At 40.3% G+C, this 23,463-nt stretch overlaps 1 protein-coding gene across 1 annotated transcript in view; it reads left to right on the plus strand.

Annotated features, from left to right (window-relative positions):
- The window catches only part of LOC139700328 (klarsicht protein-like), a 474,285-nt gene that overhangs the window by 423,193 nt on the left and 27,629 nt on the right, over window positions 1–23,463 (plus strand). Inside the window, exon 7 of the mRNA XM_071598967.1 lies at window positions 1,803–2,270. Within this exon, the coding sequence (XP_071455068.1) occupies window positions 1,803–2,270 (468 nt within the window). The remainder of the gene's footprint in view (window positions 1–1,802; window positions 2,271–23,463) is intronic.

Here is a 23,463-nt window from a genome sequence, read left to right on the forward strand (position 1 = left end):
AATTTAATAATCGTATTAAATGTTTCATGCAATGAAATTAATCGCTGAAAACACACATACCGAGCGTAAAGAAAATATTCTTCCTGTGTTTACTATTATTTTTACAGTTCGTGAATCTTGGATTTTTTCTTTGGGGAATCTGCATTCTCGTAAACAGGAACCATATCAAGTGGCAGTGATTTTTTTAGCATATATTAATTCGGTCCCCTTTGGCTGTGACGAGTTGTAATGTTTTAATGTTTCTGTCGAGTGAATATATTGGGCTTCAGTGAGTAACGTATTTCTGTTGGAGAAATCACGGACTTCGTTGGGAGAAAAGTTTCATGAATTTGGATCAAGTGTTTCATAACTGCTATACGGGGAGATGACGAATCTAGGATACTGCTTTCAAATAAATCGAAGAATTTTTCAAAGGCTTTTTATAGATAGTGTGAACGTTTTGTTGCTCATTTACCGACCTTCTTCTTATCTACAGATCTTTGAATAGTTCAGCTCCATGACATATTTTTTTGCATTTGGTGAATATTTTTAATGATAACGTGATGCTCAATTATTTAGTCACAATCATCTTAAACTTTGGTGTATTTGTCCGTTGTAATTGCTTTAATTTTTCTACAGGCTCCAAGGCGTGCTTTCTTATTTAAGAGGGTTTTGTTTTTTGACTTGGTTAGAATATGATCATGCAAATACTTTCACATCTCGAGTGAACACTAGATAAACTGCCTTGAAGTTTTATTATTACTTTAAATGTTTTATCGCAGGAAATGAAAGTGAAACCAAGCCCCGGTATGCGTAATTTACTGACATTGAGTTGCGTTCACTCCTGGCCTCCCGCACCCTCGTGTCTTTCGCCACGCCATTGCATTTTCTGTGGTGCACATTAAATGAAAGTGGAGGCATATATTTGTCATGTGGCAGTGACTTTTAAAGCTCTACGTGATAGCGACTCCCGCAATTCTATTTTTTCACTATATAAATAAAGTTAGTGGAGTGAAATCGCCCTTGCGGCGTCTTGTTTTTCTATTTCTTCTTCTTCTAGTGACATTTTCCCAACCGAATTGAATCTTACGAAGGGATGCTTAATGTGGTAATTTTTGCTGTGTGTTAATATTTGTCCCGCATTTTTGGCCATTAACGAATGGCGTGCGATTGAGGAATCTTGAGTTCATTAGAATGGCAGTTGGTTATTATTCAAATTATTTTTTTCGACCAATATGTGTAAATAAATATATTTGAACAAACATTAATGGGGCATATTTAATCTTTTGCATATTTTTAGCATTTAATATGATGCAAAAGAGACAATATTATTTAGAAAGAATCTTTAGGACTTGAAAATGCGGTTACGGTGACCTATTAATTTGTTCAATGTAATGCTTAGGGGAAAAGCCTTTGAGAAGCTCGAAATGTATTGAACGATTTATTGCAGGGTGCTAAATTGCACTCTAGATTTTTTATATTCGTTCCGAAGGGCTTCGGTAATTTTTATGGTCGGGAATTAATCCCTAAGTATGTACGAGTTTGGTGGAGGTCGTAGATTGCTCTCTTAAAGAAGCAAATAATATGCATATTAGAAATGATACTTGTGCCCACTAAACAATTTCTCCATTTTTTTGTTCCCTTCCTGCTTATTTCTGTCTGTCATAAACCTCTCTATGCCGAATTTAGAAACACCCTGATGTGAATTTTATGCTAATGACAATTCAAGGAATCGTGTGGATGAGTCGAGTGAAGTAGTGGAGTACATAATAACATCCTTTCTGACCAGGGTGTCCTTTTTCTTCCTCCCGCCGCTGCTATAGTGCTTGGCCGTCGAGGTCAAAGCCCAGGGGAAAGTGGTGGCTGCCCTAATTCTCCACTGCGAGTGCCTGGTGGCTGCTTCGGCAGCGGAGATCCAGGAGCAGCAGCGGGAGTCGCAGGAGGAGGCGGAGGACTCAGCCGAGGGGGCGGAGTGCGAGGACGACGGGCGGCAAATCGGGACAGGCAGTTCGGAGGAGGTTGAGAGGGGAGAGCAAGAAGTAGAGGAGGAGGCGGCGGCGTTGGTGGTGTCTGCAGAGGGAGCCCATTGCCCTCCGCGCCGTCTCCGGCCGATCGGGGCAAAAGGGAACGCTGCCGATTCGCTTAAGGTCGCGAGGTGGCTTGAGGGTCGCTGGCACCACTTGTACCTGAGGGCTCTCGAGTGGCAGTGCTACATCGAGGAGCTCCTCTCTGGCGGAGGACACCTGCCAACCAAACGGCGTAGCCAGTTCAACGGCGACGCGCCGTCTCCGGTAAGTGGAAGAAAATGCACGGTTTCTTCTCTCCTCATGCATATATACATATACATCCATATATATATATGTATATATATATATATATATATATATATATATATATATATATATATATATATATATATATATATATATATATATATATGCACTTGCATATCTCAAATATATTAATAGCTTCAAATAAATCGTTGTTTTCATTTCGGAGTTTTTGTTTCTGGTTCTTCCGATTCCGCACATTGACTTTTGGCCATGTAGTCGGGCCCACTGCGTCATCAGGGAGATAAGATACCATTCAGTTTTCAATTAAGTATAATTTTCTCAAATTAAATATCGCCGACCAGTATCATAATCGTCACAAATCTCCGCGGCGCCTCTCATCCTGCCTTTCTCTCGGGTGCCGGTTATTATGTGGTCTAAGTCTGACGAAACTTGGAAGGATAGGATGTGAAATGTTTTCAATTATATTTTATAGTTGATGAAGTCCGACGAATTTGTCGAGTGGATGGAAAGTAAGTTTTTTTACGTTACCTGAAAGGGCTGCACTCTCCTTTTAAAAGCAGATTTAGACGCCTGTTTACATAGCTGCAATCTCATTCCTCATATTACTCCCCCTGCACCTTAGGATGTCGGAACTTGTCCAATATATTCCCTACGTATGTTTATATGGATTTATTTCTTCTAGTTCTATGAGCGAACACTAACGTTAGCTGTAGTAAATTTGAGATTTTTGAAATGCACGAAAGTGAGGAACTTAGGATGTGTTGAAAATGATCTTGAACGTCAGTGCAATTTGGTGACGAACTAATTTTGTGGAACTGTACCACATGTGATAAAAATTTAATTTTCATTTTCTTCGTAACATGTCTTAAGTGTTACAATGTGTCTGATAAGCTGCACCCTTTTTTAGTACTATCGGCTGTTATTGTGTGTTCGATCTGATTGCTGTATTCATTCAGTAATAATATAAGTTGCGGCTGGCCACTGGCCCTAAGACTTCTTATTCCGAGTTCAACGAAAATATTTTAGACATATTTATTTGAAAGCCACGGAATGAGAGTTATTGCGACTACATTACTTGTAATTTTTATGGACGTGTACTTTTTCATGAAACGCCAAATGAAATGTTTATCGACTCCATTATTGCTTAATGGGTGGGATTTTGTTATCACGGTGTTATCATTTCTCAAAAGGACTTATTGGCATACGTGAATGCAGGCACGCGGAGTTTCTCACGTGTGATTCAAATATGTTTTTATGACCTTTGTTTGAGCTATTTTTTTGCATGGGATATTCTGACCTATTAAAGAAAACCTGTTCAACTGCAATAGAGTGGAATGAATTTTAAAGCGCCGGTTGAAAGCTCTCAGCTTTTTCGATAAATATGTAACGGTAACGCTGTAGTTTCCCGCGTGGTAACATCCTGAACGTTTAAGTACTTATGCTAATATTGAAATAGCAATGAATCTGGTTTCCCTGCGTGTTAATGCTATATTTTGTATAGATATCTTGTAGTTCTGGCTTAGCGACTAATCAACATATCCGTTTGCTCTGGTTTTCCTTCTGGCAGATTCTTAAAATTTCACCAATGTTTGCTTTTTTGCTCTGATAATTATTGATTTTCCTTCAAGAGAGTCCATATTATTCCAGTAGTCTTTTGTGTGAAGATAGTTCTTGGATGGCTTCTGATAGTTATTTGATAGTTATGTAACATTTAAAACGTCATTTACTCAATACGAATGCCTTTTGCTCTTGCATTGTTACCTTCGTTCTGTCGTTAATTTTTGAGAGAGACACGAGCAAAAATGTTTATTCTGTAATTAAGTACATAAAAAGAGTCGCTTTCAAAGGTCAAGTGCTTCGCAAGTGTTTTAGTTCTTCCTAAGTCGTAGATGCCATGTTACCAGGGGGAACGATTTCTGGACGATTATTTTAATTTTAAAATAGCTGAAAAATGTTCATAATTAAGGCCGATATAAGGTTCTCTGTGCAACATATTTTGGCTTCGTGATTCACGTCGGTTGCTTTCATTTTGTGATATCCTGTCTTCTATAATGTCCTAAGAAATTGTCAAAGAGTCGTGAAGTAATGGCTGTTTCATTAGTTCTTTTTTGTGAATGCAAATATATTACATTGTATCTACGTTGGTATTTTTGGGAGTATATTGCTATTCCATTAAATTTAAATTGTTTCAAGTACATATATTCCGAAATATATCCGTATATTAATTAAATTTCAGTTAGTAAAAAATTGCCGTACCGAGAGAAGTGAAATGCTTATGTTGAGAGTGGTCGTAATGAAAATGTTGGAAATGGCCATTCGTTTCAAATACATTTGAAAATTTTAGTTATAGAAACCTGAAACAAGTATGCAGAAATCTGTGCCTTTTCTTGTGGCTACGATGTATTCTTTTGAACAGTATTGTCTCCTTCAGTTTGATGTTGCAGTTAATGGCGATGTTTTCACCATTCATGATGTCGTCAATGGTATGAACTGGCTGATTCCAAAATATTAGTTTTATACAATTCTCACGTTTAGCCCTGAAATAGAAATTCATGATTCTCACCTGTGATGTGAAATAATTTCACAAAGATATGGCATATCCTCATGACGATGAGTGCGTACATTTTAATGCAAATTTTCGCCTAAGAACCAAGAAAGGGGAATGTTTGCTACAGTTTGTGCGTTCGAAAATTAATGAGCCATTTATGAGGGATCAAATAAAAAAACTAATTGGTAAGAAAGATTCATTACAGAAATGTTTATATATCATTTAAGATTGTTAGTTTCCGAATGTGCATCAGCGACGCGAGTTTGATTAGAGCAGATTTTTGGGAACACTGCACCTTGACTTCCACTTGTGAGTAAATTGCATCCACTGCATTTGAGAAAGACATCAACAATACGTAACTCTTGCGGGAATTTTTCTGTTAAACGTTACGATCTTTGTTGCGATCATGGTGAAGTTCGCTGAGAAACAGTTAACTTAGGTTCTTCCTGTGGAAGCGAAAGATGGCTTTATTATCCCCCTCTCACTCGTTTGGTGTTGCCCGGCGAGTTGATATCATTGCCATCAAAGAGAACTCTTCTCCCGTATCAGTTATCTCCCCTCCCGCCATTCCTCGGGCAGGCAAAGCCGTTTCTTATCAGCCAGCACCTCCTGGCGCGTCAACTGTTCGTTTAGCTTCCTCGCAGACCTCCCACAAATATTCGAGACTTCCCACAGAGCCGTCCCAGCGTCTTCCTACCTCAGGCGCACCTTCCTACCGTCGCGGCCGTGTTACGGCGATTTACTCACAGTGGTTTCCAGTGCATTTTCCTTAAGGTTAGCGTTTTCTGTCAGTTTCTCGAGTATTAAATCAGTGTAAATGGTAAAGTTAACGTTATCGTGATGTGACCGTAAAAAGCGTTGAATCATTAATCATTCCTTCAAGTAGGACTAAGCGGTGGGCGAAAATGAAATGGAGACAAATGGAATGAGTCGCGTCAGCTGTTTAACATGTCATTTGATGAAGAAATTTTTGAGTTTGGAGGAAGTATGACTAAGCATGACAATGGGCATTTTGTGGCGTTCAATGAAAATTGTTGTTCCTTATGTGTTGTATTACCTGAAGCTGACGAAAAGACTGAACCTTTTTGCATGGCGATTACTGAAGAGGTTACTGAAGTTACTAATCGGCCGGGTAAAGGTAAGACACGTGGAAGAATTCATACATATTACGTTGTCTTATTTTAAACTTTAATTGCGTTGCTATTATTGCCATGTGTTGGCTTCGGGTATTTTCAATGTGAGAATTTCGTCACGCTTTCTATATCTTTCTTCTATGACTTCAAATTTTCTCTTCCGCTTATGGAAAAATGGCTGGTGTATGATCCATCGAAGAATTTCACCATAGATGATTTGTGAATGATGGCGTTAGAATTCGTCGCATGGAACTTAATTTTCCGTGACGTTCTTCGGGGGAGCTGAAAGCCCTAGCTTAAAACGTTTTTCTAAATATTTGTATAAAAAACGTTTGAGTTATTCACGTGTATTTGCCTATAATTTGTCTGATCAACTAAAGCGACATCATGCGTAAGGGAAGTTCCTTATGGTGATATACTGTATTCTGCTATATGCTTTTCCTCGGAGGAGGTGGAGCACATAATACAGTTTTACTTATTCTTATTTAGGTCACCGAAATAATTAATTTTTTTTATTTCCAGAGTGTTCTTATTCATAGAACACTGGAATAGAATTAATTGAAATTGAAACTGGCAATTTCGCGTCAGAAAACCGGAGGGGGCAGGAAATGCTGACGCCGAGTATTTCGATTGGTAATAGAATATAAGGGCAGAGATGGAGAGGAGTGCCTAAGGAAGGAAGGAAGGTTGGGGGAGGAAAAGGATAAGCCTGTTGGACGGAATGAAGGGAGGTAGAAAGTTAGAGATATCGAAGAACAGTATCGTAACAGAACTACAGTTAGCGGTGTTTTATGTCAAATGAAGCTTGGAAATGCAGCGATTTTCCTTATCTTCATCCAAAACCTACCTCATACGGGAGGTTACCAAATAATAATTTGCGTGGCAGTTAAAATGTCTGTGTTTTTTTTAGATAATTGAAAAGGATGTGCTTGTCTTCGTTGCTTGAATTTTCACTCAACTTATTGCACACCGTTTTAAGTGGTAATGTTCGATATCATCTAAAGATTTTAGATTAGTTAGTGGATCAGAGCGCACATCGTCTTTTCCTTGGCCGACGTGTGATCTCGGACATTAAGTCACGTATTGTTATTCCTTGTTTTTTTTCGCTTGATCTGTTATTCGTATTTCTGTTTGTTTCATTTGATAGCTAGAACGCGCGCTGAGGAAATGACAGATAATGCATACCATTTCTTTTGTGATGTATCCTTAAATCATATTAATTTACAGTGATGACGGTGATGTGGTTTCTCCATTGGCGAGTATTTCTTTTAAGTTATTGGATGGTTTTGTGAGGATTTAGATGTCATCTTGAATGTAAGAGAAAACAAACAGCAGTACTGATAGCTTTGGTAGCGATCGCTGTTGATAAAATATTTTCCTCGTGTTCTCAAACGACCGAGGACTATGGAAGAAAATGTATTATGTCAACCCTTTTTTTCCTACGAAATCCTGCCCCTCATTCTTCGATGAAACATTTTCTGGGATATGTAACATGATTGCGCGTATATGGTTCAGCACCACTTCCTCTACATTGAGCTACTTGATTCGCCACTTGAGAAATTAATCCTTAAAGGAATAGGTTCACGTTACTGCAATTTTTTTAGCCTCCTTAAAAACTTTTTTGTGGAAGAGTTAGTTTCGGCGGGAGTAGGACTCGGGGGGTTGCGGTACCCTTTTGTCTGCTTCCCACGCCGAAGTCCCGCGTCGACAGAATATGATCCGCACATCCTCCTCATTTGTCCCGGGAGGTCGTAGACGGCTCTCCTTTTCGCTCAGATTAAGCTAATCGTCTCCCTCGCATTCCTTAAACTTTTTGCGTGTGTCTGGCGGGTCATTCTATCCTCGACCTTTTCTCCACCGTCTTTGGGGGTTTGTGAGCTTCTAGCTGACCGCATATCGAAGGGTGCGGTTTATTCTCAAAGGCAAGAAAAATGTCTTCCAAATCTAATTTTATGAGAAGGGCAAACATTATTTAGTTGATTGCCTGCTTTCTTGATTATTCACGACTCAAAAAAGAGAGAAAATATGTAGTGAACATTTAATATTGTATATATTTATATAATGCATAAATGTTATTTAAATTTGTTTGTAGTTTTCGCTCGTTACCGCGGTTAATCGTCAACTTGACGATAGGTATAAAAAAGAAAGTGAAGATTTCTTTCGTTTTATCGAATATTTTTAATAAATAACTTTCGTTTAAAGATCTAATTATGCCTTCATTGTTGTATATTGTTTTATGCGGTTATATTTATATGCTTATTTTACATTGGCTTTTACTTCTATAAAGTTGACAGTACTATTCATTCTCCATGCCTGTAATAATCATAATTTTGATTTTTATAAATTTTCATATAATTTTAAGTACATATGAGTTGTAAAATTATTTATAGCGTATTGCATATTTTGTATAGCAACTCAGGAGACTGTATTCTATCTTGTTGGAACGAAATTTTCGTTGTTACTCTTGAAGGGATAAAATATTTCTGCTCCCGATTTCGAAAAGTGGATAGTTATGTTTAATTCTCAGAAACGCTAAATTTGTGATCTTAGTTCTTTGAATATTACGTGCTCATACCTGATACGACACAGTTAAATCAATAGGTATTAATTATGACAGAGCACTACGACAGCAGTGCTCCAAGTTTGTCCTTGAATCGGCGACCTTCATATGATCTGGCAAGTTGGCTACTAGCTCTAGTAAGTAGGTCGGCGAATATCATAAGTTGTTGTTATCAATGACAGTCCCTCTGCTCTAAGGGATGTAAAATTATATTTTGCCGCGTAAAGGGGTTTCTCATGGGTAGAAATCTCTTTGTAGCCTGCGCTTGATTTTGAAAAACATCCCGTGTTCATTCATATTGCAGTGTGACTACTCTTGTGTTGGTCCCTGAACGGGATTTTCAGAACTATTACTCTGAATGACCGAATTCATTGCGCTCGCTAGGTTTTTTCCCCGGGACTGATGGTGTGTGTTTTGAGCTAGAAACAATCAATTGACCCTTCTCAGTATTTGGATCAATAAGTTTTCACTTTCGTGTGAAAGGCCTCTTAAATATTCGCACGACTATTTTGTAGCCCCAATTGTTTAGGTCCCTGCTGCCGAGATTCCTTACGTGTCCGGCTACGCCGTACGGCTCATCCATAGGGAGTTATTCCATTGTGTTTGTGGTCACGTGACTGGACACCGTATCTCCTCAATCTGCTGGTCGACCGAACATCCGCACAAGGCGTATCGCGAAGTCGTAATGGAGAGATCGAATGCTCTGCAGGATGCCGTGGTTCTTCATGGTCACCTCCTTACTCGACTTGCCTATGGTTAATTTTTGTCATCCGAGTCTTTTGTTGTACCTAGGAAATCTCTTTCGTTTCATTCAACATTGGAAATGAGAAATGCCTGTCTCTAATACGTGGGAGGGGTTTCATTCGACGCGAGCACTGGGCTAGAAAGTCCTCTGCGTATTATTCCGCAGATTACTCATTGACGCGGCGCAGGGAGCCCCATTACTTGTCCTTTGTCCATTCCGTAATCGACCAGAATAGTTCTATTTTCACGACCTCTCGCTCCTCGTCGCTTGCTCCCCCTCGCCCATCCGTTCGATGCGCAGCCATCTGCTCGGCTTCCTGTAAGGGAAACCCCTCGCCTGCGCATCGAATCCTGAATTCCCAATATAATTTTCCCGCCACCTCTCGTCGTAGTTCTCGCTGCAATAATTGCTAAAGTGGGGATGAAAGGGTCGATCAAAGTGACGCTCGAATGTGGTTCCTCTTCGGAAATCGCCCTGAAAGCGGTAGAATGTATTTTAGGAGCTTTGACGGTTTCGCTCTACTATATGTTACGAGTATTTGAAAAATAAACGACACCTTAACGACAGACCCTAAAAAAAGACTCGTCGACCTTCTAGCCTTGTCCGCACGAGTGGAGGAGAAATGACATTCAATTTGGTGCTTATGTATACGCCCGTGTAATTTCTGGAAGGGAGCCTCAGAATGGACGGTATATGATACACCAAGTGCCTAAATGAAGCACTGCTAACTGGGATCCATTAACGTTAGAGTAACAAATACTTGCACGAGGGGAAAGTATGGCGCGTAAGCAGCATTGAGGTAGCATATTTGTGGGATCCAGCGGCTTGTAAGGCGGTTGCTGTCAAACTCGATCGATTGATTCAGCTGTTGATTGAAGTATTCGTTCAAGTGCTTGGATGACTGATTACGCGAATAGAAATTCTTTCTTCCGGTTGCGTTTAAGTGACGTAAACGGCTACATGACCCGTGTCAACTTGGCATGACTTGGGGTTTTCCAAAAGCGTACTACTTTCCGGGCTAACATGGCTGGCAATTTAGCACTTACTGTCGTGATCCGATATTTATCGTCTTCAAATCGACTCTCTGTTTTAGCACCTATAAATAATGCGGTGGGGCGTTGATGAACCTCCACATGCCCCAAGTCTTCCTTACCGTCGAATTAATACCTCTCTGTTTAATTCTGTGGTAAATATTCCATCATTACACATTTTTTATTTACTCCTTCGATTAATAGGACTTTAGTTGATTCAATGGAGGCTAATTGTGAATTTGCGCTTTTTAAATGCTTTCAGTTGAAACGCCAACATTTTAAAATGCTTAGTTTTCTTTCTCGTGGTTGATTGTAGTCATACTCTAACTTTGGCCACGAAGAGGATCACGGCCGAAGTTAGGAAATTTCATGAAGCATTTTTTCCCACTGGTCATACTCTTGAGTCATCGCGTATTTATTTCTGGTTCGTAATTTGAAATGTTTAGCGTTAGTCCGACTCAATTGTTTTTTTAACGCTGCTGCATCACTGCGCGGAGATAATTTTTTCCCTTCTCGTATGGTGGTAATGCGGTGCGCCCTCGTTCACTACCTTGTGCAGTGGCCTCCCTCCCGTTTTCAATGCAGTGGGATTGGTGTCCGTCTCCTTGAATCGTCTGCTGTCACCTAATCCGCCCTCTGGTTGCGTGAGCGAATCAGATCTCCGTCCGCCTCGGTCGCTCTCCCTGGCAGGTGGAATACGGGGGGTGGGTGGCAGACGAGTGGAGGTGGCAGAAAAGCAAAGTAAGGGGGGTAGGGTGTCTTCGAGGCTAGAGAGAGGTGGCGATCGTGGATGCGTTTCACTCCCCTTCAACTACAGGCCCGTTTTTATTTCTTTTTTCGGTCGGACGTTAGTGATATTTTTTTTCTATTCGGCCGGTGCCTCCATGCGGAGAAGCCGGGGAGGATAGTGGGTCCCTGTCAGCCGAGAATTAAGGGACGAGTTTGATAAGAAGGCTTCATGGTATCCGTGCTGCACCGTCAAGTCTGAGAACCGAGATATTGGTGCCGGGTATATTTTTGTTTGGCGATACTCAAGCACAGTTGTCGTTATTTTCATTGATGCTTATTCTAAAAATTCACTTCGTGTCGAAAGAGGAATTGGCTCTCGTTTTCTCAAACTTAGCCTGGTCTTCCTGTAACTAAATAGTGAGGTAGATATGTGCGTTGAATTTATTGAGATGAGTAGCCCCCCTTGTGATATCTCATTGAGAATTTGAGCGGTCAAGGGGAGCAATATGATACATTCTAGTATAAATGCAATATGAATTTTGAAAGTGTGGTGATTTATATTATGGCTTTATAAATGCACTGAGGGATCGATCACCCCACGAATTGCGCTCCTGAATGAGCCAAGAATTCGTGAGCCTGAGAAAGTAAAATTAGTGATACACCTTCTGAATATAGTGTTCAAATTGTAGAAGTCATATATAAAACACCATTTCTAATGAAATTACCTTGCAATATGAATTCGATATTACCAAATGAAACATAATTTCCGTTGGCCGATGTAATGTTACAACCAATGTCTTCCGTTAAGGGTTCAGAGAGAACAATAAATGATATATTGAAAATCTAACGATGCCCTTAGGGGCGAAGCCTTTCAATCAGTACCTCGTGGAAAGATACTGTCTATTTCATAGGAATGAAAAGGCGCTATTCCAATTATTACTGATAACTTGAAAAAAAGTGTCGTGAAATGAAAGTACTCCGTACACTAAACAAAAAGGACAATCATTTATGTACCCCTCAAGCCTCCAGTAGTTTTGCACTAACCCTCTCTTGCCAGGAGCTCTGAGGAGTCAATTGCTTAAGGGAGTTGATTCTTGGCGGTGACAGAGTATCATGCGAATCGTTCCCCCTTAATTGCATTATGGTATTTTCCCCTTTCCTTTGCGCGTCTCCTCTCTCTTCCTACTCGTTTACTCGCCCTTGTAGTTTTCCATTGACGAATTCTTCGGAGGCTCTTCCTCGGCATTAGGCGTGGGTGGCTAGGCACATTTTCCTTTCCCTCCACTCTGATTCTCCCGTGCGTCTTCTGAGACGCGTGTAATCCACTTTGGTCGCCTTGAGGGAAACCCACGTGCCCACCATCCTCGTCCTACCCCCGCCTTAAGAACGGCACGAGTGTTTTCTCTGAATCTTAGGCGACACTTGGCAGAGAACCAAATGTTCCGTTTCGGTAGCGAGTTGGCGGGGGGGAGACGTTGACGACTGCATGTCTAAGAGGTGTTCCTCCACCCCATAATTACGCACTCATTCGGACCTCCATTCGTCGCCCGTAGTCATTTTTTGCTGTGTGTTATTGCCCTTCGCATGTATTAAAGAAGCAAGAGGTCGGCGTCCTGCTTGGGATAGATTTTCTCTCGCGTGATTCCCGGTCGATGTTGACTGGTTGGGGAAAGTATTCTTTCCCATTCGTTTTGTTTCCTTCCGCCCGACCAATTTTTAATATATAAATTTTAAATTGCATAAATTACCAAGAAGGTTAATTTTGATAATGATATGAATTTTTGTTTGCATGATACGCATTATTATTTCTAAGAAATTGGAGTTATGCACTGCAAAAAACTTGAGTACTGGAGAAGCATTCGTATGCCGTGGATATAATCAGTGTTGGATCACTTCTTGTTTTTAATTTGTGACGCTATGAACCACGGTTGGTATGGACTCCTTTTCAGACGTCTGATGTGAAAAGCAGCAGGTTTCTCTGAAATAAATTAATAAAGGGGACCATAATTTGATCCAAAATATAATGAAAGTTTTTAAGTTTTCTTTTTCCTTCTTCAAATACCATTGATAGCGGTCTGTTTTATTTACGTAGGGAATGAAAACGTGAGTCATTTTGTCAACACTCAGTATTCTGGTTCTACGACTCCATGGCTGGTTATCCATCAATATTTTGCAGCATATCTTCCAGTTGTTTATTTTGCCTACCAAAATTGGGTTCTCGCGTGTCAAGACTGGCATTTGGTCAACCCCATCGATCGGGGTCATTCAACCCCCTCAAGTTATGCCAAATTACTTCCGAGCCACACTATTTTTTTAGTAGATTTTGTGTCCAAGGGCAGCGATCATATCTCGCCTACGTTAATCTCCGCTTTTGTTTTCCCCCATCTCGGCCTCTTTTTCATTTTTGCCTCGTCTTCAGTGCATGTATTCTACTTGTGCCGTAAAACCTCGTTAACTTGTCCTTTTTACTCTTCGGTTTGCAATTATGGAGAGGGGAAGAAAGGTCGGGGTTTATTGCCTCGTTTTACAGGTTTCGTTTACCCATTCATATTGCACACTCTCTCTCACTCCGTTTACACCCAGTGGTGGGTTGCATGAACCTTACTGTTCAGTACATAAGCCAGTGTACGTAGCAGGTACAGGTCATCGACGCTCAGTTCGCCTCCTTTTGCGTTTTTATCTCGTGCGGAGTCATTCGAGCAACGAAAGATTTTGTTTGCAATAACATTTTCTTTCCGGGCGGTGTTCTCTGCGGATGAAAATCTTTTCAATCGGGGTGCGTTTATTGGCGCGATTTCGTCATGTGCCAGGGAACACTTAGGACGGGATTGGGCGCACTCTGCATGACGTATCAAATCGATGATTTCATTGTTCTTCAGCTCCTTCATTTCTACTTAGAAGGCGCCGGAAAGGTTTTGGCCACTTGTGTTTCGGTGAAAGGAATGGTTAAATTTGATGACGTGGCTGCTTTTGGTTGCAAAGAAAAATCATGTCCATTTTTAATGCCATGAAAATGTAATCAAAGAATGTATATTTAAATGATACCCCTCATTTGATTTAAATAAGTTGACTCTATAAAAATGTATATGCATACATACTTACTCTTATAGGTACTTACATTATCAAATTTTCAATAATATTTTTACGAAATGAATTGCTTTTGTAATTGGACTCTTCTTTTAGCTGCCGTCACCCTTGAAATCATGGCGTCCTCACGAAAATCGAACCTGCCATTCTAGGAATAGTTACGATGACAAATTTCCTCTCATTCGTCTCTTTCAACATGTTACATCACAAGGGCTCATGAATGTTCTCTAAAACCATCCCTTTGACTGCGAACTTAGTCGACATAGGTCGTTTGTCTGTAATTTGAATATGCCGATTAAAATATCTTATCGTCGAGTATTTTTTTTCATCCGACAGGATAAAGAACCATGAATTCGACTCAAACTTATCTTGATCATTTCGTATCAATATCCCCACATTGTTTTGTCCCCAGCCTCAATTTACTCCAGCGCGGTGCCTATTCTATGTTTTGTGGCGGTGCGCATATCCAACCTTCGTGTGGCTTTTGATTCGCTCCGGTAGGGAAGCGGGGCACGCATCGCGTGGGTGGGAGGGTTTAGGTTTCGATCCTTCGAGCGAGCGGTAACGGCACGAGGGGCGTGGGAGGAGGAGAGGAGGTAGTACCTATATGCGGTGGCCCAGGAAAGTGGATACTTAGGAACCGGAGGAGTGAGTTGGGTGGTAGCCCCAAGCGACTGGCTGGATGAAGGGTATTCCCAACATTCGGGGTGGAGTATGAAATCGCTAGAAAGAGGGGTGTGTATGGGTGCTCATGCTATAGGGGTTCAAGGGCTGTGACACTTTTAAATGGGTGGTCGCCCTCAAATAGCAGACACCTGCCCCTTAGATGTCTTCTATTGCACCAGAACGATGAATGCATTTATCATCATCCTCTCTGCATGCATTTCACGGTCAGAGGGCTTTGTTTACCTGTCATTTATTCCGAATTCTCTTCACTTTGTGACCAAATATGTTGGAAGAAGTCTTATCTGTCCCGGAAAACTTTGAATTGGGTCATAAGACCCGAAGAACGGACATTCGTGCAACTAAACATACTGAAAAGATTATAATTTTAAATGAAATTCTGAGTAGAAGGAAATAAAGGAGAATTTTACATATTTGCTTTCTGTTTATTGTATTCTACTCCTCCTTATAAAATACTCGGCCACGAAGACAATAAAAAACACGCTTAAGTTTCATCTTTCAAGTAGAGCGTTAATACTTCGTCAAGTTACGTTAGTGTTATAATACTGTAGCTTTAATGCTCATTGTGAGATGACCGCTGTTCTGCAGAGAGGAATGTTTAAGAGATTGTCTTATTCTTTAATTAATGAGGCGTTATTACCTGCTACTGCACAGTATCTAGACGGTTCTCAGGGTAGTTAACAAAGTTATGTATTCGTATTTAGTTGACGTCTGAAAGTTGTTCCTTTACCCATTGTTAGGGAGCGTTATTGAAAGTTTAGGGGCTGTGGTAGATGTTGTTAACCCAAGCACACCTGGCCTCACCTGCCCGTCACGGAAAAACTCTACAGATCTATGGGTCACGTGGCTCATTGTTCGATTTCCTCTGCTCATGTCATTGTGACGTGTGCTTTGAAGGACATGGGGTCCGGATTCGTGTGTCTGTGTTCGGTGAAGGAATAGCATGTGGTGAAGGAGGATGTGTAGACGTAACCAAAGGCAGACATGAAAGGCATGTTTGGTGTAAAAATTATTTTTTCTCTCTATGGGATGACAGCAGCACATTAGATTGCCTCTATTATTCATTTCATTTTTCTTTAGTCCCTTAATGAAACGTGTTCGACAGAAAGAAAGAATTGGATCGCAGCTATCATACAGTGTTATCCTTTGTTCGAGAATCCATTTGGTGCAGATCCTTGTTGTTCATTGGTCATAATTATTGATATTTATCACTCTGCAACGAAGACAAATTATAATAAATGCTCCCTCGTAATCTTAAAACAACTTAGCTTGAAAAGTTAAGAAAGCTATATTGTGTAATATATATGTATGACCAGATAGATGCGCGAACGGGATGATAATCGCCTATTCAAAGTTTTGTAGTGTGAAACTCGCGATTGGCTAATCTAGCTGCAGTATTAGGATTTTAGATAGCATCGGTTTGCATTTTGAAATGATGCTTGTAGTACTGTGAAAGTTTTCGTCTTGGGGAGATTCTAAGTATCTAAGATGAACTCGGGGGTATTGGGCGAGTTTCGGCATTGGTATGGGGTGATGGGGTCGCGTGGCATCGACGCTATTTATGGTGATTGAATGCCGAGTGATAAGATGAGTTCTGTTTCCATATTCCACGAGTTAGGGAATGAATGACGAAAAAGGTTTCCTCGAATGTGCTGCGGCACGCAGCCCCGTAAGATGGCTTCTGGTAGTCTGGAACGTTTGCGTATAATATTAGTGTTCTGACACTGAGCAGACGTCAAAACTGTACTCCGTTTTAAGTGGGATTTTCAGCTCGATTGCGACATGTATTAATGTTCTGCTAATTCTAACGGGAGAAAAAGTAATTACTTAACATAGTTATGCTTCTTAAAACGTCGGTTCCACGGTTTAACGGCGTAAATTACTGGAGAGTAAACAGCGTTTCGTTTAACTTTTTACGTTAACAAGTTTCTAGAAATCTCGAATTTATATGTGCGTGGTAACCATGAGATTTTACTATTTTTCTGGAGATTTCAGGGCAGGTGTTTCAAAAAATCCATGCTCAATCTATGGATCGAGCATGAATAATTCATTTAGGGGAAGAATTTCCAGACTTAGTAGGATAATAGTAGAACTTTCCAATGCGTGGTTTGACCATATGGCCGACCTTAAAACCAAATCTACGAAGATAGTCAAGCTCTTTAACAATATTATTTATATTCTCCTCTTCTCATTGATTTTGTATTGATATGAAACGTTCAGACAATGCTTTTATCTTACGAGGTTTATCATTTGCTTCATGGAGAACTAAATGGGTTGTAAAACAAATAATTTTTTTGGTATATGACATTGATGGAGTCGTTATAATCGGAACATATTTGTTCCTGACCAAGGGTTCTATATTTGTGGATCGGTAATAAACTATTCTTTTTTTACGCCTTTAACCTTGGGGAATCGTAGCCATCGAAAACCCGTAGGCGTCCACTTCGCGTGGGAGGAGTCGTAAACGGAGGTGAATACTATTCGATAATATCGAATTCATATCGTTCAGTCTCAAGTCATTATCATTCAGTCTCTGTTGCTCCACAGGCACTATTTAAAATGATTATATTGTTGTTTAACTTCAATTTAGAAAATTGTATAATCTATAAGTAAGTCGTCGTAAACCTTATATTTTTTAAGAGAACACTTCGGTTGTTATTGGGCGTAATTCGTTGGTGTCGTGGAATACTGCTCTTTCAGCTCTTCCCCGTTCCCTGTCGCTCGATGCGAATGTGAGGAAAAGAAATCAATGGAGTCCGGACATCGTGTAAAAAAGTACGATTGGTTAAGCTCGAAACTTACTCAAGGATTCCTGTGAAATAATCTATGTTTATCCCGAAAGGGAAAACCTTTCACGCTACACCCGGCGACACTAGAAATCGGAATTTAAAAAAATATTTCAAAAGTAAAGTGGACTTGATAAAAACCTAAAATATGAAGGTATGATTTTTTTGCCAGAACTAACAGGCAGTTGAGGAGAGATTATTTTTACTCATTAATTCTTTTAATCTGCTAATAGGTTTGTGGCAATATTAATTATTTTGCCCATACCTCCCATAATTGTGGGCGTAGGAAAGTCCGTACCGATGTTACACTTTCGTAACAAAATGCGTGTGAATGTAAATATGCATACGTGTTAAGTGGACTCCTGATTCATTTCGTTTGTTGTTACCTCGAAAATGTCCTCCGAATTTTCCTCTTCAGATCTACCACTCATCGAAAACTCACCGCCGCTCTTGTGGTCTGCGCCTTTTTAAGTGTATGCCAATAACTGGATCTTTTTTAAACTACCAGCTTTGTTCAATATTTGCGGAAACCGTTACTCCTTGTATAAGTTATCTCACGCTTCTCCCAATCCAATGTTCTCCTCCAGTCCCAGCCGTCTGAGTACAGTTGAAAACCTTATGGAGCATCAGCCCCCCTCCACTCACATAACTCCCCTCATTTACTGCCGTCAGTTTCTTACACTCCACTCCCTTTCTTCTCGCTGCTTCGCTTGCTGAGGAGGGCTCTTTTAAGATGTCCATTTCCATTAGTAATGGCCGCCCAAGGGAACCCCCTCTCGCAGTTTCGTTGACCACCTCACCCCTTCCGATCTCGGTGTAACCACCTCCTAACCCCTAATGATGCGTTGTGCTCGCGTGATAAGCAGACTAGGCATTTGCCGTCGCTGTGCGTGGGAACCGAAGCAGCGGACCGCTCCTAGTGTTTTACTCTTCCGTTGTTCGTTGGCGTTGAAGCAGAAATGTTATATTATTAAATTTCCAACCGGTGGACTACCGCCAGTCTCTAAGGTTTTTTTGCCAATATGCGCTATTGAAACTATATTTTTTCAATCGCTCTAACGGTTCAGAGGTTCCGATCAGCGGTTAACCTGGTCAGGTAAACCATCTTTTGGAATTGGAGCAAGTAGATATGGGCAATTAACGATCCCGATGAGTTTTGGAAATGGCGAAATGGATTCTCCGTATTCAATAGGCTGAATATAAAATATACAGTTATTTTATTGTCCCTTATTGCGTATAATTGTCTCGCTACAAGTACATCGAGAGGCGTTCCTTATTAAAATTTACCCAAAGAAAGAGTTGTTCGCTATATTGGCAACGCACACCACCATCGTTAATAAATCGAAACCACTACCGTGTGTATAACACGTGAATAAGACATCAAATTATTCTGTTTCGTCGTCATCTGTAAACAAAGGTAACGGGATGTAATGTAAATCAGAATCAAGGCCGCGCCTTGAAAGTCAGCTACCGGAAAGAGGGGCACCCCGGAAAGTTGAGTTGGAGATGGATGTGCTTTGGTGACACATTCCTAAGTTCGTTATCACGTTTAAGTTAAACCTATGGGCCTCCTGTTTTTGGTTTGACACCTCCAGAGAAAGCATCTACTGGCGCCTATTTCACGAGAGAATTACCATCTCCTCTCCCCAGGGGGCCGTCAGACCTTTTCGTCACGCCCCTTACCTGACGAATGGTCCATTATTTCACGGCCGTCCTCTCTCGGTCCTCTTCAAAAGATCTCGCGATTGGAGTGTCATTCGGAAAATCTGCCAAATCACTTCGTCCTCGTTAAGAGAGTAGAACGCGATGAACAGTCTGTCTGTTACTTCTAGAGGAATTTAGGCATTTTTTTGCCTGAAAGAAGCTCTTGTAGTGCCGTCTAGAAACGGGGTCTAGTGCTTTCAGGAATTGTCACCTTATTTACCAGTTACCTGTAAAGGTAAACTTATTTTGATGATAGTTTTGCTAGATTTCAAATAATTGTGCCTAAATGATAGGTGCACTGGAGTTCGTTATCTTTGCGTTGATGATACATTCCTCTTTGGTCAGGTTGAGGACTTACGTTCTTGGTGTCTAATCTAATCAACGGTGTCGTTAAATAAAGCGGTAAATCAGACTGGACATGCTATGTAAAGGTCAGGCTCGTGTAATTGAAACAGCCTAGTCATTTATGGAATTATGGAAAACAAGTTATTTGATCATTTGATTTCCTAGTGCTTCAAAGGCTACCTTTAAGGAATGATTTTGTTGCTTTCATAAGTAATATATATCTAGGTGATTGAGTCAAGAAAACATTCGCGTGGGCACAGAAATAATGGTTGTCTACATTTTTGATAAGGTTTTCAGCTTCAAGCTTCATTCTTTGAAAGAAATGCATATTAGAGGATATACGGTGGGGAAGTGTTCACCAAATTTAATTTCTAATTCTAGTACCCCATCCCTGAACTGGAGTTATAACAAAGAAACCATTGAACTGGTGCTTTTTAGCGTGAACTACGTGGTACTTTTACTTTAAGATACTTGTGATATGGCTTCGGGCATAGGAAGTATCATGTATTAATCGGCTTCTTTGGACGTATTGAAATCTAATTAATGGTTTCTGGCGTAACTTTATGGAACCAATTCATTATAAATAAATGAAAGGACTAACTTTGTAGTTCCACACGAAAACGATTTATTCACACGACCCGGGTTTCGAAGTAAAACTTCATCATCAGGTGAGCTCTCTACATTTGATGAAGTTTTACTTCGAAACCCGGGTCGTGTGAATAAATCGTTTTCGTGTGGAACTACAAAGTTAGTCCTTTCATTTATTTATATTGAAATCTAGGCAAAACTGGAAAAATTAAACTTCCCTAATGGCATAGCAATACGAAAATGTGCGCTTTGCTCTTCTCTTTATGCTGTGAAGGTTAATTACATGAAATGGATTGGTTTATCTGAGGTATTAGAAAAATGGAAAAGTAAGACCGTAACTATGGGGAGAGCATTTACTGAAAATTTAACTTTTTTGTGTCGTAACAGATCGTTAGGTTATTCCACATCTGCTGCCGTTTCCTTTCACTGCGTTTCCGTGGGTAAATCCTTGAGAAAATGATCTCATACTGTTGTGAGAGACTCAAATGTTGTGCTTTTCTTATTTTTCACCGCGGAAATCGCTGAATGCTTCGTTGGCGCCAATCTTTACAGTGCTAATCTCTCATCTTAACAAGTTAAGACATGGAGATCGTGAAATATACATGCCGTATATTGCACAAGTTTATAACAGTCATATGTTGCATGGGAAATATGCCCGACCAAAATTTGAAACTCTTAATTCATATAGAGACCTTTAAAGGATGATGGTATAATATTCCGTCCCTAGAAAATTGATAACATAATAGCACTAGCCACCATTAGAGGGACTTAGTAAGAAAGTGACTTAAATTTTTTGCTCGAATTCTATAAGGAAGGCTAGCAAACGGAAACAAAATTGTCCCCTTGTTTATAAATATCACATTCGAACGTTCTTCAAGTATTTAACTACACAAATTGACTAGGTCATCTATGCAGAGGAGTCCAGTGTTGAATCATTATTTTTCTGATAGAATCTTCCTTATTATTATTTTCATAAAACTTAATCCCCGAGTAATTCCGCTTAACTGTCTTCTTGAGATGCGGACATTATCCTTCGATTTTTCCTTACACGTGGCATTTGAAAACAGTTCGACTAATATATCACGCCTATTTGGCATACATTTAGTGCTGGCATTGGTCGCTTTAGTGGTCTTCCAGGAATTCCAGCCTGGTACCAGAGACAGTGTCGTGCCGCAGAATTTATCGGCGGAAGGGTTAAAACAATCACCCTGCCATGGCCGTCTGCCCATTCCCCGCAGCCCGAGACTTCCTCCTCTTGTGCCGCCTCGCCGCCGCGACCAGTGAGTCATACGTGCGGCGCCCTGTCTTCGGCCGCTCTTGCTCTCTCTCTCTCTTCCGTGAGGAAGACGGGGAGTGCAAAAGCGGTACGCGCTATTCCGTGCTCGCTTCAAACTCCACCCGCCAACCCCTCCCCGAAACATTTATTTTCGGCCCTTCTGCCCCCTTCTGGTTTTTACAGTCACCCGCGGAGCATGGCATTCGGGGCGCCCCATTTCCCATTGCCATCCTCCTCTCCCCATCTTACTCATTCTCACGAATTTTTATTCCAACTTCCTCCAACCGAGTTGCCTTTTCTCCCCACCCATCCATCCTTCCCTTCATACTCAGTCCATCATCCCTTCGTGACCAAAATAATCCTTTTTCTCATATCAGTGCATTATTACCCTTCCAAAAGGGATATTTCCGTTGTTGTTTGGTAGCCGATGTTTAATATCCGCCTCTTCATTGAATTTAAATCGATAATGTTGTCCTGACGCTGTTGGATAATTTTCGTTCATGAGACGGAAATCTTTCGTAGGCTTTCCTTTTTGGACTAACACACACTATAAGTCCGTATAAAATGCTCCTCTTAATTTAAATTTCCAAGTATAGGATATTCTAGTGGTAGAAACTGTTCATCTAATGAAAAGAATGACAAAATGAATTATAGCCTAAGGGAGTGGAGTTAGAATCCCTTTTGATTGTTGCTTCAGCAATTTCCTGGAGGTAATATCAGTTAAATCAACTCATGGTAACCCTTTTTGTATAAATTTTTACGATGCATTAAAGTGCCCTACTTTGTGAAATAAATGAAGACTTCCGGCTTTATGTGATCACGTCCTCCGCTCCCACTCTTCCACGCCATTCACCAAACACTCATTGGCGTTCGCAATATTTTATTGCCTTGCGAATCTGAAATATATTCAGTTTTAAAGTTGATCGGCACAATGTCATTTTTAGCAGCATATCCTCAGCAAGTCCTCATGAAGCGAAATATGTTCGAAATAGGAGCCCCTACATATTTTTCGGGCCTTTGCTTCTTTTCATGAGAATGGACAGGCTACAAAATCAATCATACATCTGAAATAAGTATTGGTATTTTTCGACTGTTATTTTCTGACAAAATGAATTCTCTTCTGGGGTGTACAAATGGTTTTATCATGGCACGATGTTGTCTTCGCAACGGTACGATTTATCCTTTGCGATGCTTTGCTGACGATTACATATATATATATATATATATATATATATATATATATATATATATATATATATATATAATGCTTCAAAATCCTTCCGGCCTTTCAAGAGCTCTAACCGTTGTCTTTCTATATTCGCTGTTTTCTAATAAAAGTAATGTAATTTAACGTGGAGCAACGTAGCTAAAGAAGGGAAACTTTCCTGCGTCCCGTAATGAAATCCTAAGATAATTGGTTTCGCCCACCATTGCGGCATGCACTAAGTGATTGGGGTTACTTAAATTTTAATCGACCTTATTGAAAATTTATCGTCGCCTTATAATATTTTGTTGATAGTTTAAAAGTATGCATACATTTTTAATGTTTCTGATTTGGAATTATACGGCTTTGTTTGATGTATTTTCCTTGTCATTGACAGATGTAAACATCACTGTGGCATTCAGGAGAGCCGGATTGGGAAAATTCATTCCGTTGTACAACTGTTGCTCCTTTTTACGGACATGAAATCAGGATATTTCCTCTGATAGATATCCCGATCATTATTTAAGTTAAAGTATATTAGCGTGTGCACCAACTTCCAACATCGGCGGTAGGTACGATTCTTCAGATTAATTAGTTAGTTTTTTACTGTTTCGAACAACTTCTTAAAATACTTCATTCCTCTCAAACTGTCAGCTTGATTTACCACCCTAAATCATGTTAGAGAAAGTGAGAACGAGGTGAGAGAGGTAGAAAGTAAATGAATGAGGGCCTTACATCATCCTCTTTTGATGAAGTGGGTTTCTTTTGTT

This window comes from Hetaerina americana, unplaced genomic scaffold (assembly GCF_022747635.1).
Source record: "Hetaerina americana unplaced genomic scaffold, ioHetAmer1.1.p SCAF_10, whole genome shotgun sequence".
Classification (NCBI taxonomy): Eukaryota; Metazoa; Arthropoda; class Insecta; order Odonata; family Calopterygidae; genus Hetaerina; species Hetaerina americana.